At 42.2% G+C, this 14,845-nt stretch overlaps 1 protein-coding gene across 1 annotated transcript in view; it reads left to right on the forward strand.

Annotated features, from left to right (window-relative positions):
- Positions 1 to 441: 441 nt before the first annotated feature.
- Positions 442 to 14,845, forward strand: part of gbe1b (glucan (1,4-alpha-), branching enzyme 1b) — a 79,519-nt gene continuing 65,115 nt past the window's right edge. The window contains exons 1-3 of the mRNA XM_076099841.1: positions 442 to 746; positions 12,138 to 12,307; positions 14,379 to 14,494. Of these exons, the coding sequence (XP_075955956.1) occupies positions 649 to 746; positions 12,138 to 12,307; positions 14,379 to 14,494 (384 nt within the window). The 5' untranslated portion in view covers positions 442 to 648. The remainder of the gene's footprint in view (positions 747 to 12,137; positions 12,308 to 14,378; positions 14,495 to 14,845) is intronic.

The following is a 14,845-nucleotide window of genomic DNA, read 5'->3' on the forward strand; positions in this document are numbered from 1 at the left end:
ATGTTTTAGACGAGTCACTAATCACTTTAAAATAGTTAGTATAGCTGCTTACATTTGGTTACATTGCTATTTGCTGTCATTGAAAATAAAATGATTAAATAACAACGTATGTACAGGCTACTTGTATTGTTTAAAATGTCAGCAGGGACTGTTGGCCCTTGGGCATTTTCACATTATCAAATCTGGCCCTCTTTGAAAAAAGTTTGGACACCCCTGTTCTATCTTAATTTTGAGTTCATCTATTGCGCAGCAGAGACATTGAGGCCTACATGTCGATGCATTTGTATGTTTGTAAGCAGGTGGATTTTTTTTTTTTTACAACCACAAAGTCAAGCATACAAACAGCCAAAGCTGCACGTCTGCATACAAATCCGAGTCATCTTCCTCTGACGCTGCTGCTTCCTCTGCTGTCATCTTAAAGTTACACTGTGTCACGGCACCGCACGACTCGGCTCTCCCTCACGTCTGACCCGCTGGGGAACACAGCATGTTGTGATGGGACGGGCTTGTCACAAAGCAGCATGATGCGCTGTTGTGTCCGGATACTATAAAGAGGCGCACAGTGCGTGCGTGCCTGCCCCGGTGCTACACTGTCAGTGCGTCCGACCAGCAGCAGTCGGTGCTCGATTGGTTTCGTCTGGAGAAACCATGGCAGACAGAGAGGATAATGTTTCAATTCCTGACTTCAGCTGCCTTCTCCAAATGGATCCCAATCTCAAACCGTACGAGAAGGACTTCAAGAGGAGGTAAAACGCGGCTTTAACGGCGCTTGTGTGTACATATTTACGCCCAAATCAGTCCCCGGCGAAGCGGGCAGACGCCAGGTTTACGTCGACATCCGTGTCTTGAAATAAACATGCACAACTAACAGATTAAACGCGATGTTTGCAACACACCAGACAGTCGTCCTCTGCGTTGACATCAAGTGCGATTGGAGGTCGCCTTGAGCTGCGTATCCCTCTCACGCACAACAGCTTGCCGTCCTCCCGCTTTACCCCCCCCCCCCCCCGCCCTGCGAATGACGCGCGCTGAGAGGATGTTCAGTTTATGTACAATTAATGAACCGCTACCATTTTTATTTGACAAGTTGCCGAAGAAGGCGAGCCGTGTCTCCACTTCCTACGTTTGACAGTTGGAGGGTAGTGCATGTGTTTCGCAGTCAGGTGACGTCCACGTTGCGTCGTGAGGTGGTGCTTCGGGCTGAAACGCTGTCTGATCCTCTCGCCTGTTGTGTTCGCGGCTGCGTGGAGCGACCGGTGCATCGCTGTGGTCCAGCATCACAACGGCCTTTGCTTTCCGCAGGCCTTGGCCCTCATTATGATGCGTTTTCCTTGTCACTGTGTCCGGTTGTTATCGAGGCATCAGTTGTCCTAAAATGTGTATTTAAAAATTTGTATTTGTCGCAGAGTGAAAGGCTCTGCGACACAAATAACCTGACACAGTCATTGACTTTGTGCTGCACTCATATGCTGCACCCCCCCCCCCCCCCTTTCAGCCTCGATTTGGCCTCCATACAAAATTAATTATTAGGGTGGAGGTCTTAAGTAGCTGACTTTTGCCCTGTCTACATTACTCCGTTTCTCCTTGGATGCAGATTTGTCAAATAGAAACTATCTCCGTCCACACGGGAGTTTCAGCATCATTCTCGAGTTGATCTGCGTCCACAAGGCAGCCGTCGAAGGCGGACAGCACGTGACCATTAACGTACACTGGGCATGCGCGTGACGGTGTAAACAGGAAGTGGATTGCTTGCTTAGTTTAAAAAAATAAAAATACGACAGAGTAATAAAGTAGTCTTTAATAATGAAAGGTTGTATTTGATACTTAACATCTTCCTCTAAAATCTCCCTCTATAAACTCAAACAGACACAGTTCGTGGAAAGTTTTAGAAGTTTTATTTTTCAGACATAGTTACAGCTGCGGGTCTCTCGCTCTCTCTCACATCAAATTTACTTTAACATCAACACTTACACGTAAACGTTTACTAGATTATGGGTCCATCAATGTGGTCTCTCATTCGTTTCCTCCGTGTTGTTGATGTCTGTTCTCACTAGTAGCTCTGAACATCATGTCCGCCTAGCTAGCTTCTAAGCTAATTTTAACATTACTGCCAATGGAGAAATGCTAACCGCGATTAGCATTTAATACAACACAAATGTTATACTAAACACGCGAATAGAATATATCTACGTACATCTTTTCATGCTTCATAAATACATACTTACAGACTAAGGTCTCTCAAGGCTACCAAACGGAAGAAGTAAAACGTTAGTGCAGCATGTCTTGTCATTAGAATCTAAAAACAACGCGCTGCTCCATAGGGCTGATGACGGTCACGCCGCTCGCTAATCACTCCAATAACAGCTGCTTCCTCCACAGAAATGCAGACTTTTACTGCACAACAGCTGCTAGCTGCTGCTAGCTGTTGTGCTAGCAGCAACATCATGTAGCTGTTGTGCTAGCAGCAACGCTTGCAATTAGTTATCCATGTTGAAATGAATCGCTGGTAGCCCAGTTTGTTTTCTTCCGGGTACGGGTCACGTGATAGTGAGTGTGACGAATCAGGGACGGAGACGTCATGGTTGCCAAGAACCAATCCAGTAGCGAACACGGGTGTGGGCGTAATTCTTTCTAAGCACATCCGTATACGACCGTCTACACGCAAACGCAACCCCGGAGTTCTCAAATACCTCCAACCTCGGCGGAGTTTTCAGATTCCTCCGTTTAGGGTGCTCCAAAACTCCGGCGTAGTGTGGCCGCTCAGTGTAAACGTAGCAAATACGGAGTAAAAACGGAGTAATGTGGACAGGGCCTTTGTCTATGAATGCTGATTGCGCAGTGTGTGTGTTTGGACTAGTGCATTTAATAATCTTGGTTTATGTCCAGCACAAATTCCAATAACGTTGTTTGTGCAGTTGCCAAAGTATGAATGATGGTTGATGGTATCAAACTACGACTCCCAAGATGCTATGACTAGACTAGAAATGTTTCCATGATGCATCTTCCTGATAGAGTCGTATGTTTGTGCCAGTAATGCACTAACCAAAGAGCAAAGTTCTGATAGCTAATGTAAGGTCCTTGAGAGCTGTGCATGAACCACAATCCTCCAGATGATAACTTTTGTGATTGAAACATTTCTTGCACTGTTAAGTACCTGAAGTTTTGTATGTATACACTTTATATTTCAGAATTTTCTTTTTGCCATTTTTAGGTTATTGTCCTAGTTACTTGTGTTAAAGTTAAAATTAATTAATTAATGAACTTCCATTTTGCTGATTAGTCAATCAGCGACCATTGGGGCCCGTTTATTCTGGGTCGCTTTTAGCACCAAAATAATACGTTGAATATTTACAGGAAATTAAAGGCTGAATATTTGCTTAAAGTGAACACTGACACATTTTCAATGCATTTCTACTTGAATGACCTCTACTCACAGTGAATATACTAAACTTGTGTCCCTCAGTTGACTTTGTGCCTACTCTAATCTCCAAATGTAAATAGACTCTGTAACACAATAGACTGCGCATGCAGTCTCACAAATGATGTTCATGTTTTTGGTTCTTGTGTTTTTTTAAAATTGCTGCGAGTTCTGGTTTTAACCTGATAAACAGACCGGACTGAAGTAAGGGTTGAACTTTAAATACAATAACTGCGTAATGAATGAATGGCAACACAATGTTCCAGTTAATAGTAACGCAACATTGTTTTCATAATGGTTTTGTTTTTCTTGGAGAGGATCCTGTAGGCCAGTTTCTGGGTATGGCCATATGGTTCAATGACAGTATAGTTATTTAGTTCAATTTCACACCACCTGTCATATTAGCCTTACCTGCTGGATGTCTTGATAAAAAACGAGTTTAATGTTTTTTTACTTACAAGCAGACAGCGATAATGACCTGCAGCGCTCATTGCTACGGTATCTGCTCACTGTCGGGTCGTCCCCCAAGCTAGACCTGAACACTTTGCTTAGGGGCCACATTAGTTTAATCCATTTTCATTACCATGTCCGATCTTGTCTCTAATGTGGCAGGTAAGGGACCACCTGCTTTGTATTTGAAGCATGTGAGTGGGTCTCTAGTCTTGCAGAGAGATGAGCGTGTCAGTTCCATCTCAGACACAGCTTGGGATCGCTCGACTTCACAGAGCCCCAGACGTGTCTCAAACACCTGTCACGCTGATGAAACTCTCACATAAATTATTTTACATATAGGAGCACTGCTGTGTGAAGGTTAATTCTTGATAAGCCCCCCGGTGTCCTGAGGCCCACGGCCCAAACTCCACACCATGAGCACGGGGCCTGGCAATTGAGAGCTTTCTCAGGCTGCGGTGTCCCGCTGGGTCCCCTCGCCGAGCTGCACAGTGCTAAGAATTCAGCTGGCTTATCAGGAAGAGACCTATGACCACGCAGGCTGATTCTTTCAATTGCACCGCCATGTCATGGCTCAAGGCTGCCCACATCTCGGGGTTTGTTGAACTTTGTCTCACACCAGATACAGCCCGGCATGGACAGGCCGTTAGAATGAGTCCAGCAGATTTTGCAGGCCTCCCATTCTAATGAGTTGTTCTTTGGTTTTGTGGGCAGTTCTCATTTTATTTCATCAGGATGCTTCTTTCAGAACGAATGGGGAAAACAACCGTTGATGCCGCACTCGGGTTACAGCCCCAGTGAGCAGTGCTCTGTTGACATGCTTCATTATTTACCCTTCCTGTTGCGCAAGTCTGCAGGAAGTTCTGCAAGGGTTTTTGCAGCTTGTGGCACCACGCATCTCCTAAATTGGACCAAATGAAAGTCGGGAGCATTGGGAATGCTGCTTATTACGGCAACGAGTTTTTGCAAAGACTTGCGTGTGTCATCACAACTCATTTCAAAGTGAAAATACAGCAATAAGTCTGAGTCTTATGCTTGTGATGGTGATGCAATATATTTAAAGCAGACCTGATTATTGAGTTTGAAGTGATGAATGCATATGCTCTGACTGAAAAGGAAAGAGCTACAATACAGGGATTAAAAATAAGTGGGGAAAAAAAGGGCATCTTCCAGTTCCTCGATAGTTAATAAGAGTTATTAAAACGACTGGATCACATTTCTGAAACACCCTTCGTAAAGGGCAGCATTCATTTCCCTGTCACCTTGCTTGAGGGTCAACAAAGGTATGAGGTTAGCAGGGAAGTTTCGCTGTCATCAATCAACCTCAACGTTCAGGTCTCTCTTTAGCCTCATTAATGGACTTAGTCAAAGAAGGACATTACTGGCATGCTTTGAAAGTCACCTTGCCGCTGGGCCGCATTGGAGGCCCTGTAGGCGAGCGGAGATCTGGAGGAGAGTTCAAGCTTTTTTTCCTACTTGTGCTTTTCCAGGCTGTTGTGGACGGTCTTGACACCTCTGTGCTTCAGCTGTCACCATCAGTCATACACACAACGCAACAGACCTGAACACACTCTAAATTTAGATGCCCGATTGTCTAACAGTGAGGGAACGAACAGGTTACAAAGTTCAGCTGCTCCGTGGGGAGAATTTTAAAAAGTGGATTATAATCATGACCACAGATTTTAAACTGTGACTGTAATTTAGGAGACATGACTCAACTCATCTAATACATTTTTTATGACTTTATATTAACCAGTTACAAATTCTAAGTCCCCCCCCCCCCCCCCCCCCCTCTAGAAAATGGATTAAGCCATCCTATCTGTCAAATGCAGGGCTTCTTGTTTGAAGAGCGAGAGGTCAGAACACTTGACTTGATTTCTCTGATTCATCTGCCTCTTGTAATTTTAATCCATCCATTTTATTAATTGGGTCGGCATAAAGCTTGCCCAAAGATTACTTTCACACGTGATGAAGATAAGTTCAACGTTGTAGAGAAGGAAGCAAAATAAATGTCGGAGCGGCATCCAAGGCTGAAATTGACCGGACTAGTAAACTTGGGCTGACCTCAGGAACTCTGTTTAAATCAGGAGTTTGTTCATAAAGTTTTACAGTTAGAGTTTCAACTATTGGTGGTAGTAGTATTGTCTTAACAGAAAAAGGAACATATTACGTATGTGACTTGTTTTTAATATTCAGTAATGCGGCACAGCCTTTGTTTGCACCTAATGTCTTCATCATTGTCTCCATGCAGCTATAGAGAAACTTACAGTAACACTCTCTATGATGCTTATGTCTGAAATGCATTATAAACATGCTTCTAATGCATTACAATCACTGTATGATTGTTGTCATAAAATATTAATGCTTCATAATATAATTATAACATATTATAAAGCATTGCATAATGACTTATACGGTCAAGCATCATAATATAATTGCTGGTCACTCACTGATTTATTTTTTTGCAGGGAGCATATTGTATCAGAATTGTCATAGTTGTACTGCATTGATATTTGTATTACGCATTATGATTGGAACAATTTATTGCTGTAAGTTAAGTGAAAAAATATCATTAAAGAACACACCAAATGTTGTAAAATGAATCTACTTAAAGCAAACAATGACCACTCAGTTACTTATAATCCCAAAACAAGTCATTATAACGGCGATAAAATGCATTATAGAAATATTATGATGTAGTGTGATACTTCACCTTTATAAGTCGATATAAAATACTGTGAGGTTGTAGTTGAAGCCTTATAGATATTTATGAGTATATGTATAACTATAATCATACAGTGCTATAAGCATACTAACCGTACGAGTATGTTTATAATGCATTATAGACATAGGCATCATAGAAAGTGTTACCAAGCTTACAATTTCTATAGCAATGAAACAATGCAGGAATTATTCAATATAAAAATAATAATAATGTATTGAACTGAAGACAAGACTGTGGAATGACTAATCAAGTCAAGATCTTGTCAAGCCACGTTTTCTAAGAATCCAAGAAGAACCTCTCCATGATAAACAATGTGTATTATGTAAATGAGACTATGCTGCGAGAGATCCTCCTACCACAGGATGCTGGGGTGAAATAGTGCTACTGGTCTTCCACTGGGGCCAGGCATGGAAAAAGCTTGGCTATCCAACTTTTCTTCTTGGACTTTATGTCTACAGATCATCCAGCTTGGACGTCGTGCTGCGCTGCTTCTTTTCCCACTCCAGTTCAGTCTCCTGCAGGGTTTGTTTGACCTCCTCTGTGGCCCTGAGGAGGGAGATCTTCTCCCTTTGTTTCTGCAGATGATAGATCTTCGGCTGCTCCTCGCCGTGCTTCAGAACCAAAGTCTCTCCAGCTGTTTTTGGGCCTCATTTCTCTTATTCGGCAGAGTGTGCCCCAGCTGGTGTGCTATGTTGAGTACCCTCTGAGCCTCACCGAGATCTTCACAAACGCACCTCCGGAACGTCTCCCGCTAGCTTTTCCCATGTAGGACAGCTTTCTCCAAAAGTCCCACTTTCAATCGCTTCATAGTCTTAAGTCTCAGTTTGTGACTCTGCGACTATTTGAAAGTTTCCTCTTGTTTGTGAATATCAACACGATCCAATTTGAAGTAGTTTCTCTCTGCAACATCTGACGATCTGACAAGTTCTAAGGAATATTGGGTTGACATGAGAAGTGGCAGAAATGTATCCGACACCGAACTGAAGTGATTTGACAGGATGTTGATGTCTGTCACTCTCAATGTTGCTGTGTGCAGTAATATGTAAGTTTAATACCTCAGTTGTGCCACATGATATTTTCTCCAGCATCTTCATAGATAAAGATCAGCTATCCAAACCGAGAGATAAGCGAGCCAGGACTGTAATCTGTGACTCCCATCTATAATCTCCGGTTGCTCTATTACCACTGAATAAGATACAGAACAGGACTCTTGTAATTTGTGGCTACAGGGACTAGCAGAGTCTCTCGCCGTGTACTACTTGACAATGAGCAGCAGTGTTTTTACTGAATTTGAAATATTGCTTTGTTCCATTGAGAAGTGGTGGTCTCTCTTCTTTCATAAAATACAGGCACGCATAACTAATCTTTTATGGTTGTGTGTTTCATAAATCTGCTATACTTCACATTAACAATGGGTCACATGACTCTGTGTCTGTAATAGGAGAAGCTCAGTGTAGTTCCTCTCGGAACTGGAGTGATTCAGCGAGCTTTAGCTCATTGTTTTGGTTTCACGGCCGTACTGTAACCTCACTGTTCTGGTTCAGTCTGACTGAACTCATCAGTGTCCTTTGTAGCCACAGCAGGCAGCTATTTTCAGCAAAAAAGCTCCGATGAACCCGCTGTAGGCTCCCTGCCCAGCTCAGAGTGGCAGACAAACACAGTTCGCGACAATCTGGTGGAGCGTTTAGCAGCTGAGGAGCCAAATATTTCCTTCAGGAGTTGGCGGAGAGAAAAACCCTGAATGTTGGACTTGTATTAGTCAGTTTGACAGAAACACGACTCCAAATGAGTGATAATGTTTCTCCATGTCTGCCAGGTGTGTAAGAAGCAGTTGACTGCGGACAAGTTCGTCATATAAACTTGTGGTTGCAGCCTCCACCGCATTAACGCAGCCATTTATTATTAATATTATTAGAGAATGACAAGTATTGATTGTACTTTAATGCAGTTCATCACTTTTTACTTTGATTAATGTCTAATTCAACATGCGTCCAACACTCGCCATAAACTATAACATTGAAATTTGTCTCATTTATTTAAATTGCAATAAGGAAATGTATTTGAAAGGCAACTGAAGACGGGTATCGTGTCAATAACCATTGATTCTCGCATTAAGATTCAAGGTGCTCCTCATTTTTCTGACAAACTTAACACACTAGGAATATTTCTGTACTCTTAGTCTGTCAGATTTCAAAATCTCTGACTTGAGCAATATTATATGTAATGGTATTTTCAATAAAAGGAACTGGGACTGACAGCAGTGCATACCATACAAATACTTATGCCAGCTGAATAAGTCTAAAGATGGCACATTCCCATGAAAAGCCTGAACATTTTGGCTTCAAGCCACAGCCAAAATAGAAGCTCCTCGACATATGATGGAGGCACACGACTATCGCACTGAGATCTATTATTTCTTTGCTGTATTATTACATTTTGTCCGCATAAAGATTGTGTTTTGAAGCGTGACATGTAAACGCATTGATTGGCTGTAATTTTAGCTTTAATAGGTTTGAACGAACTGGCAACGTTGCATTTATGGCTTTAGAATCTTATGACCTACCAAGAAATGTGATGGCTTCAACTGAATACAGGAAATCAACAGTTAGAAATTCATCCCCAGTTCTACTATTCTAGCATTGACTTGCCTTTATTAGGAATTCAGTACCGGCGCCAGGGGAATAAAGGCTTGTCGTATGTGATGCAATGGTCACACTCTGAGACTCGGCTCTCTGCAGCTGGATGGGAGAGGGGTTTTACGGCCAATCGTTGCCTATGAGCACCGCGTGCAGTCCCGTGCTGGATATTGTTGTAAACTGTAGAAAAACCGGGGGCATGGTAAGCAGTGCCAGCATGGAGCAGAGGCAGAGTGACGACGTCATCAAAATGGCATTTGTAGACAAGGGCACACAGGACAGCAAGGGAGCTCGCACAGCTTCTCTCTTATTATCAATAACAGGGAAGTAGATCAAAGTTTTGATTTTAATGACTTCCTGAAATGAATTGTTCCTTTTTACAGGCGCACAATTCATTTGTGATGTGTGGTCTCATCTTGCCTCCTCGCTGCAATCTCAAGTGGAAATAGACACAGGAGATGTGCGGTGAATACTGCATCCATAGGATTTTTTGCCTCGCTATTCCCGCCGGTCCAACCTTCTGGAGCTCACTTGTTATAATCATAAGCGTGACTTTCATGCCTATTAATATTGTGGCAGAGGAGCTCTGCCCCTTTGTGAAATCTTCCCTTTGTCCTTCCTTTCAGCGTAATCTGGAAATGGTGACAAAATGGCAAAGGAGGCATGTGGCATCATTGGTTGGACTTTAAAGGTTCACATTTGGCAAGTACTGTCTGTATCCACTAAGCTCAACACAGAGAGCAGCTGCTGAGAAATGGCGCTGTTACTTCAGCCCATCATCACCAGCCCCAGGGCATTCACAGGCCAGTCTGAGCTTGGCTTCAGGGCTATAGGGGAGAGAGTGCACTTAACTCAGCTGGCTGAAAGAGGCTTTCTGAACCAGGGGGGTGGATCTGATATGGACACCAGCTGGCTGCAGGAACTTAAGTGAGATAAATTGCAAAGTAGTTAGTCTATCCTTCCCAGTTGAAGGTAAGGAAAAGGAGCAGGTTTGCATCTCGAGGTTCAGACCTGAAAGAGATGCAGCGTTGGCATGGAAACATCTAGATGCAGCGCCGTCCACTGCTGCACTGCATGGGCTGCAATATTTTCGAAAAGTTGTAAATATGTGCAACTATGAAACATTTGTAAACGCATGCGTTCGGTGTACAAAAATATTCAAACTGTTAAAATTGTCTCAGAAATCTCCCCGATGGTTGGTGTTCACTAATTTCATCCTCACAGACGCACAATCCCATTTAATAGTTAGTAGAATGACATGTTAAGAACTCAATTTATAGGAAATCTATGTTGGTTTAGTAGCTTGAATTGGTGGTTTAGAATTCCTGTTTCCATACATCGCTACTCAAAGAAAGAATTTTGGTTGACCCCTACTAGTTCCTATGTTTAAAGGAAAAGTCCACAGTAAAACATCTGGGCAACCAGTTAAATGTAAGACTGTTAATTACACAGAATGAGTGAAAATAATTAATTACTCAGAGAAATAGATTTTGGATTAATTTGGAATGAATGTAAGCGTGACCAATAATTTTGAAAATTGTTTTCACCACTAACTGTGTGGTCAGAATAGTTGTTAATGGGTGATAAATGATATCACTGAGGGTACAATAGAGGGGCTGCTTGTTCTACTGATGAATATCTGTGTGTGTGTGTGTGTGTGTGTGTGTGTGTGTGTGTGTGTGTGTGTGTGTGTGTGTGTGTGTGTGTGTGTGTGTGTGTGTGTGTGTGTGTGTGTGTGTGTGTGTGTGTGTGTGTGTGTGTGTGTGTGTGTGTGTGTGTGTGTGTGTGTGTGTGTGTGTGTGTGTGTGTGTGTGTGTGTGCACGTACGTACGTACGTACGTACGTCTTGCCGACACCAACTCACGCTGTGAGTAATACCAGAAGAAAAAAAACGTATCATTTATTTTTGGAATTTCCACTTCCTGTGGAGTGCAGAAGCCGTTGTTTGGAAATGAAGACGGGGTGTATGACGTTTTAATATGTAAACTATTACACTACATGAATATTTCACATTAATAATTCATCTTAAAAAGAACAGTTGAGGGGAGACACCCCAGGTGAAAAGGGTTAAAAAAACAACATAATAGTTATCACCATGAAACTTCCCCAGTTGATTACTTACTTCAAGTCAATCATTTTTTTGTATTAATCCAAACATTGGATTAAGCCAGGTTTAAAATTCTTGTTTCTTATTGTTGAAATATTAGAGTCAAATGTTTTTACCTAGGGAACTTTGGATTTCTCTTTTTATCATTCCATAAGTCAGAAAATACTGTCAACAGTTATGAAAAAAAAATCAATTTTGCCATGTTTTAAGGAAGCTATGAAAGAAAGATGAACAAAGCTCTCTGCAAAAACCTTCAGAATATAGATGGGAACGAAACGGGTACGTCTGGTAAGTGCTACTGAAGTGGAGATTTCTGGCTCAGAATGAGAAAAACCTCATTTTGAAAAAAGGGCTTTTAAAGAAACATTGTGTACCATTTCAGTGGGATCTGTTGGAAGAAGACATGTTATGGAAGCAAAATAGCCCAAAATCTCAAAAATTGATCAGTGAATGAAAAACAGTGTTTTTGCCTTTTTTTGAGTCGCTATTACCTGAATCAAATCCTTTGACTCACTTTATTTACTCTGACATTCAGCAGTCACACGGAGAGAAAGCTGTATCAACTCTTGCATGGTTGTCTCAGTATCTGCTGTTATTTCACACGGAACAGCCAGACCTGAATGCAGTTGATGTTCTTCGGGGGGTTGTCAAACAGCGAATGAGTGAAATCTATTCAACATCACTGACGATAGATGACATTGTATGTGTCCAACAGATTGTGTTTTCACTGGCGGGCTTTTCCATTGGACTTATACACTTTTGTGTGTGTGTGTGTGTGTGTGTGTTTCCTGTGGTTTGAAGGTATGAGCAGCTACAGAAGCAGCTTCTCCAGCTGGAAGAGGCAGAAGGAGGCTTTGACCAGTTCACACGCAGCTACAACACCTTCGGTGTGCAGCGACAGCCTGACAACAGCCTGTTTTTTATGGAGTGGGCTCCTGCTGCAGAGGCCCTCTTCCTCACCGGTGACTTCAGTAAGTAGCCTGAGGTGAACTCCCATATCAGCGCTGTGATGTCCAGGTAGTTTCCCTAAAGCTTGCACTTGAATTTTAGTGTCGCTCATTTATTATCCACTCATGCATGGCAAGGTGTCGCAATTCTTACAAAATTGACCCAGTATGGATGCGAACACCCTGGGAATTAAAGCTGAAACTTGGTGCGTTATCCAGTTATTGTTTTTTTGCTATCAGTTCATTTGTACAAACTGACGAGTCTTTTGTGTTCACCAATGTTTTTTTTATTTGTTTTTTTCGTTTTGTTTTAAAGATGCATGCAGCAGGCTGATATAGATGATTAATGAAAATAAATGACACTTTAATATAAAGTTGCATTCACTGTTGGGGCCAGAAAAGGACAAAGAGATTTTCCGGGCTGAAACAGTGCAGGAAGGTTGCATATATTCGCGGTGCATTAAATAAGAAATGTGACATTTCTGCACTCTTGAACGCAGAGGGGCCAAAAATTAAGAAAAAGCTGAAAGAACTGCGGCACAAGGATAAGCAGCCCTTTTGATCAACCAACCTGGGAGTAGGAAATGTGGAAAATATTGATTACACAGGATAAACCTGTATACTGAAGAGGGTTCTTTTGAATGTGGGAGTGTTTGTAAATATTTCAGTAGCTGGTTATTTCATCATCGCCTGCAAAGTTGTTGAGAGAGTGCAACCTCTGTGTGTGCGCTGAAATCTCTTATCCCCTCCGGTGGCAACTTTGAAAGTAATTTCAGGTTAATAGTCTTTTGAGTGTTATTTTCTGTTAATGTGGGCTGAGAAAATGCAGCAAGATTCTTTATTTTTGTCGTCATTAACAAGATTAAATGAGACTTGCTCTCATCTTTCAAGCTGATATACAAGGTTATAGAAGCCTTCACTGTCATTTTCTTTCCTTTATCAAATATATTAATCTTTTTCACATGCCAGTAGAAATATATTACGGACAAACGAAAAATTGAATAATAGAAAAAAACAAAACAAGAAGGATGGTGAAAGAATTTAGACCTGTGCACATAACTCCAGGCCAGGCCACAGCACAAGCACTTGCCTCTGTGTCACAGCTATTCTGAACTGACACCCTGCAGGTAATGATGAAGGAAAGCAAACGCTAATAGTAATACCCTCCGATGGATGCTGTGTGCAAAACCGGGGATTTGTCAATTTGTTTATTGTCCCTACACATTTTCTGTGCTAGTAGGTTCTGTTGCTGACATTCCCTCTTTCCATATTTCCCCCTTTTCCTTTTTTAATTATCTTCCCAGGACCTTGGGCAGCAGCTCAATTCCAACATTCAATTCTGTGAGAGATTACATTTTGATACGGCTCAGTCATATTATTTGATTTCAATTTCATAGTAAATGTGGAAACAGCCCAGCAGCCCCAGTCATGAATATGGTGCAGGTTGGATGCATAATGCACTCTTTTTTTTTTTCTTTTTTTTTTTAGAGCAGATTAAGCAAAGGGAGATAAATAAATTGTGAAAAAATATGACTTGGCCTGCCCTGCCAGTGAAAAGTGCTGGTGTTGTGCCCGGTCACTTCTGGAGCATCTCCTGTGATTCATTTCCCATCCTGCAGTTGTTTCTGCTCATGAATAGCAAGCGGATGTGGATTACTGAATAAAAACGACATCCTAAATTGACATGCCAAGGTGGCTGCTTTGTGTCCTGATGTATTCCTGTCAGTCAATGACAATTGGTAATGTGGTATCAGCAGGTTATGAATGTAACACCTCTTTGTCGTTTTCTCAGAGATATAATTCAATGAGCAGTGAAGTGGTATTGTATCAGTTTTTATTTTTCGACGACTGAGCCTGCTGCTTTTTCTCACAGCAGTGCAGAGTATGAAAACAATGAGACAGAATTATGCATAATGAGAGAGCGAGGGAGAGATATTGTGATCGCTTCATACCGAGAGAGATTCACGCACTGACTTGGGCATCTGTGATCATATGGCTTTTCTTTGATCATTACACAGCTAATCAGAATGATGTCTGGCTCTGTTGTAAACCAATTAAATTGACGTGATTGAATCCTTGCCGTGTTCCCCTATAGATGGCTGGGACAAATTCTCCCACCGCTACACCAAGAAAGAGTTTGGCAAGTGGGAACTGATTCTACCGCCCAAGCATGACGGGACACCAGCTGTGGAGCATAACACCAAACTCAAGGTAGAGAACAGAACGTCTTCATGCCTGTTTTTGCGCCCTCAGTAGGTGTCATCTTTCCCCGGTACAGGGACATGTCACTGTAATGTGCGAGGTAGATTCCCTGTCATGTGTGGCGTCTTACTGACCGAGTGAAAACCTGGCGTGTCGCCGTCAACAACATGTCATACTCTCAGCACGCGGGAGGGAGATTACTGTATGTACACAATCGGCACAGTGGAGGGTAGATACACCTGAGGAGCCCGGCTGATGGCTTTTATTTCAGCTCCTGTCTGCGCCAGGTATCCCGCAGTGTTTGTCTGTGCAAAAAAAAACCTCTACATGATAGTTTTTTGTTTTTTTTAGGTCTAGTAA

The sequence above is a fragment of the Anarhichas minor genome, unplaced genomic scaffold (genome assembly GCF_050575085.1).
Source record: "Anarhichas minor isolate MPS153535 unplaced genomic scaffold, ASM5057508v1 ptg000026l, whole genome shotgun sequence".
Classification (NCBI taxonomy): Eukaryota; Metazoa; Chordata; class Actinopteri; order Perciformes; family Anarhichadidae; genus Anarhichas; species Anarhichas minor.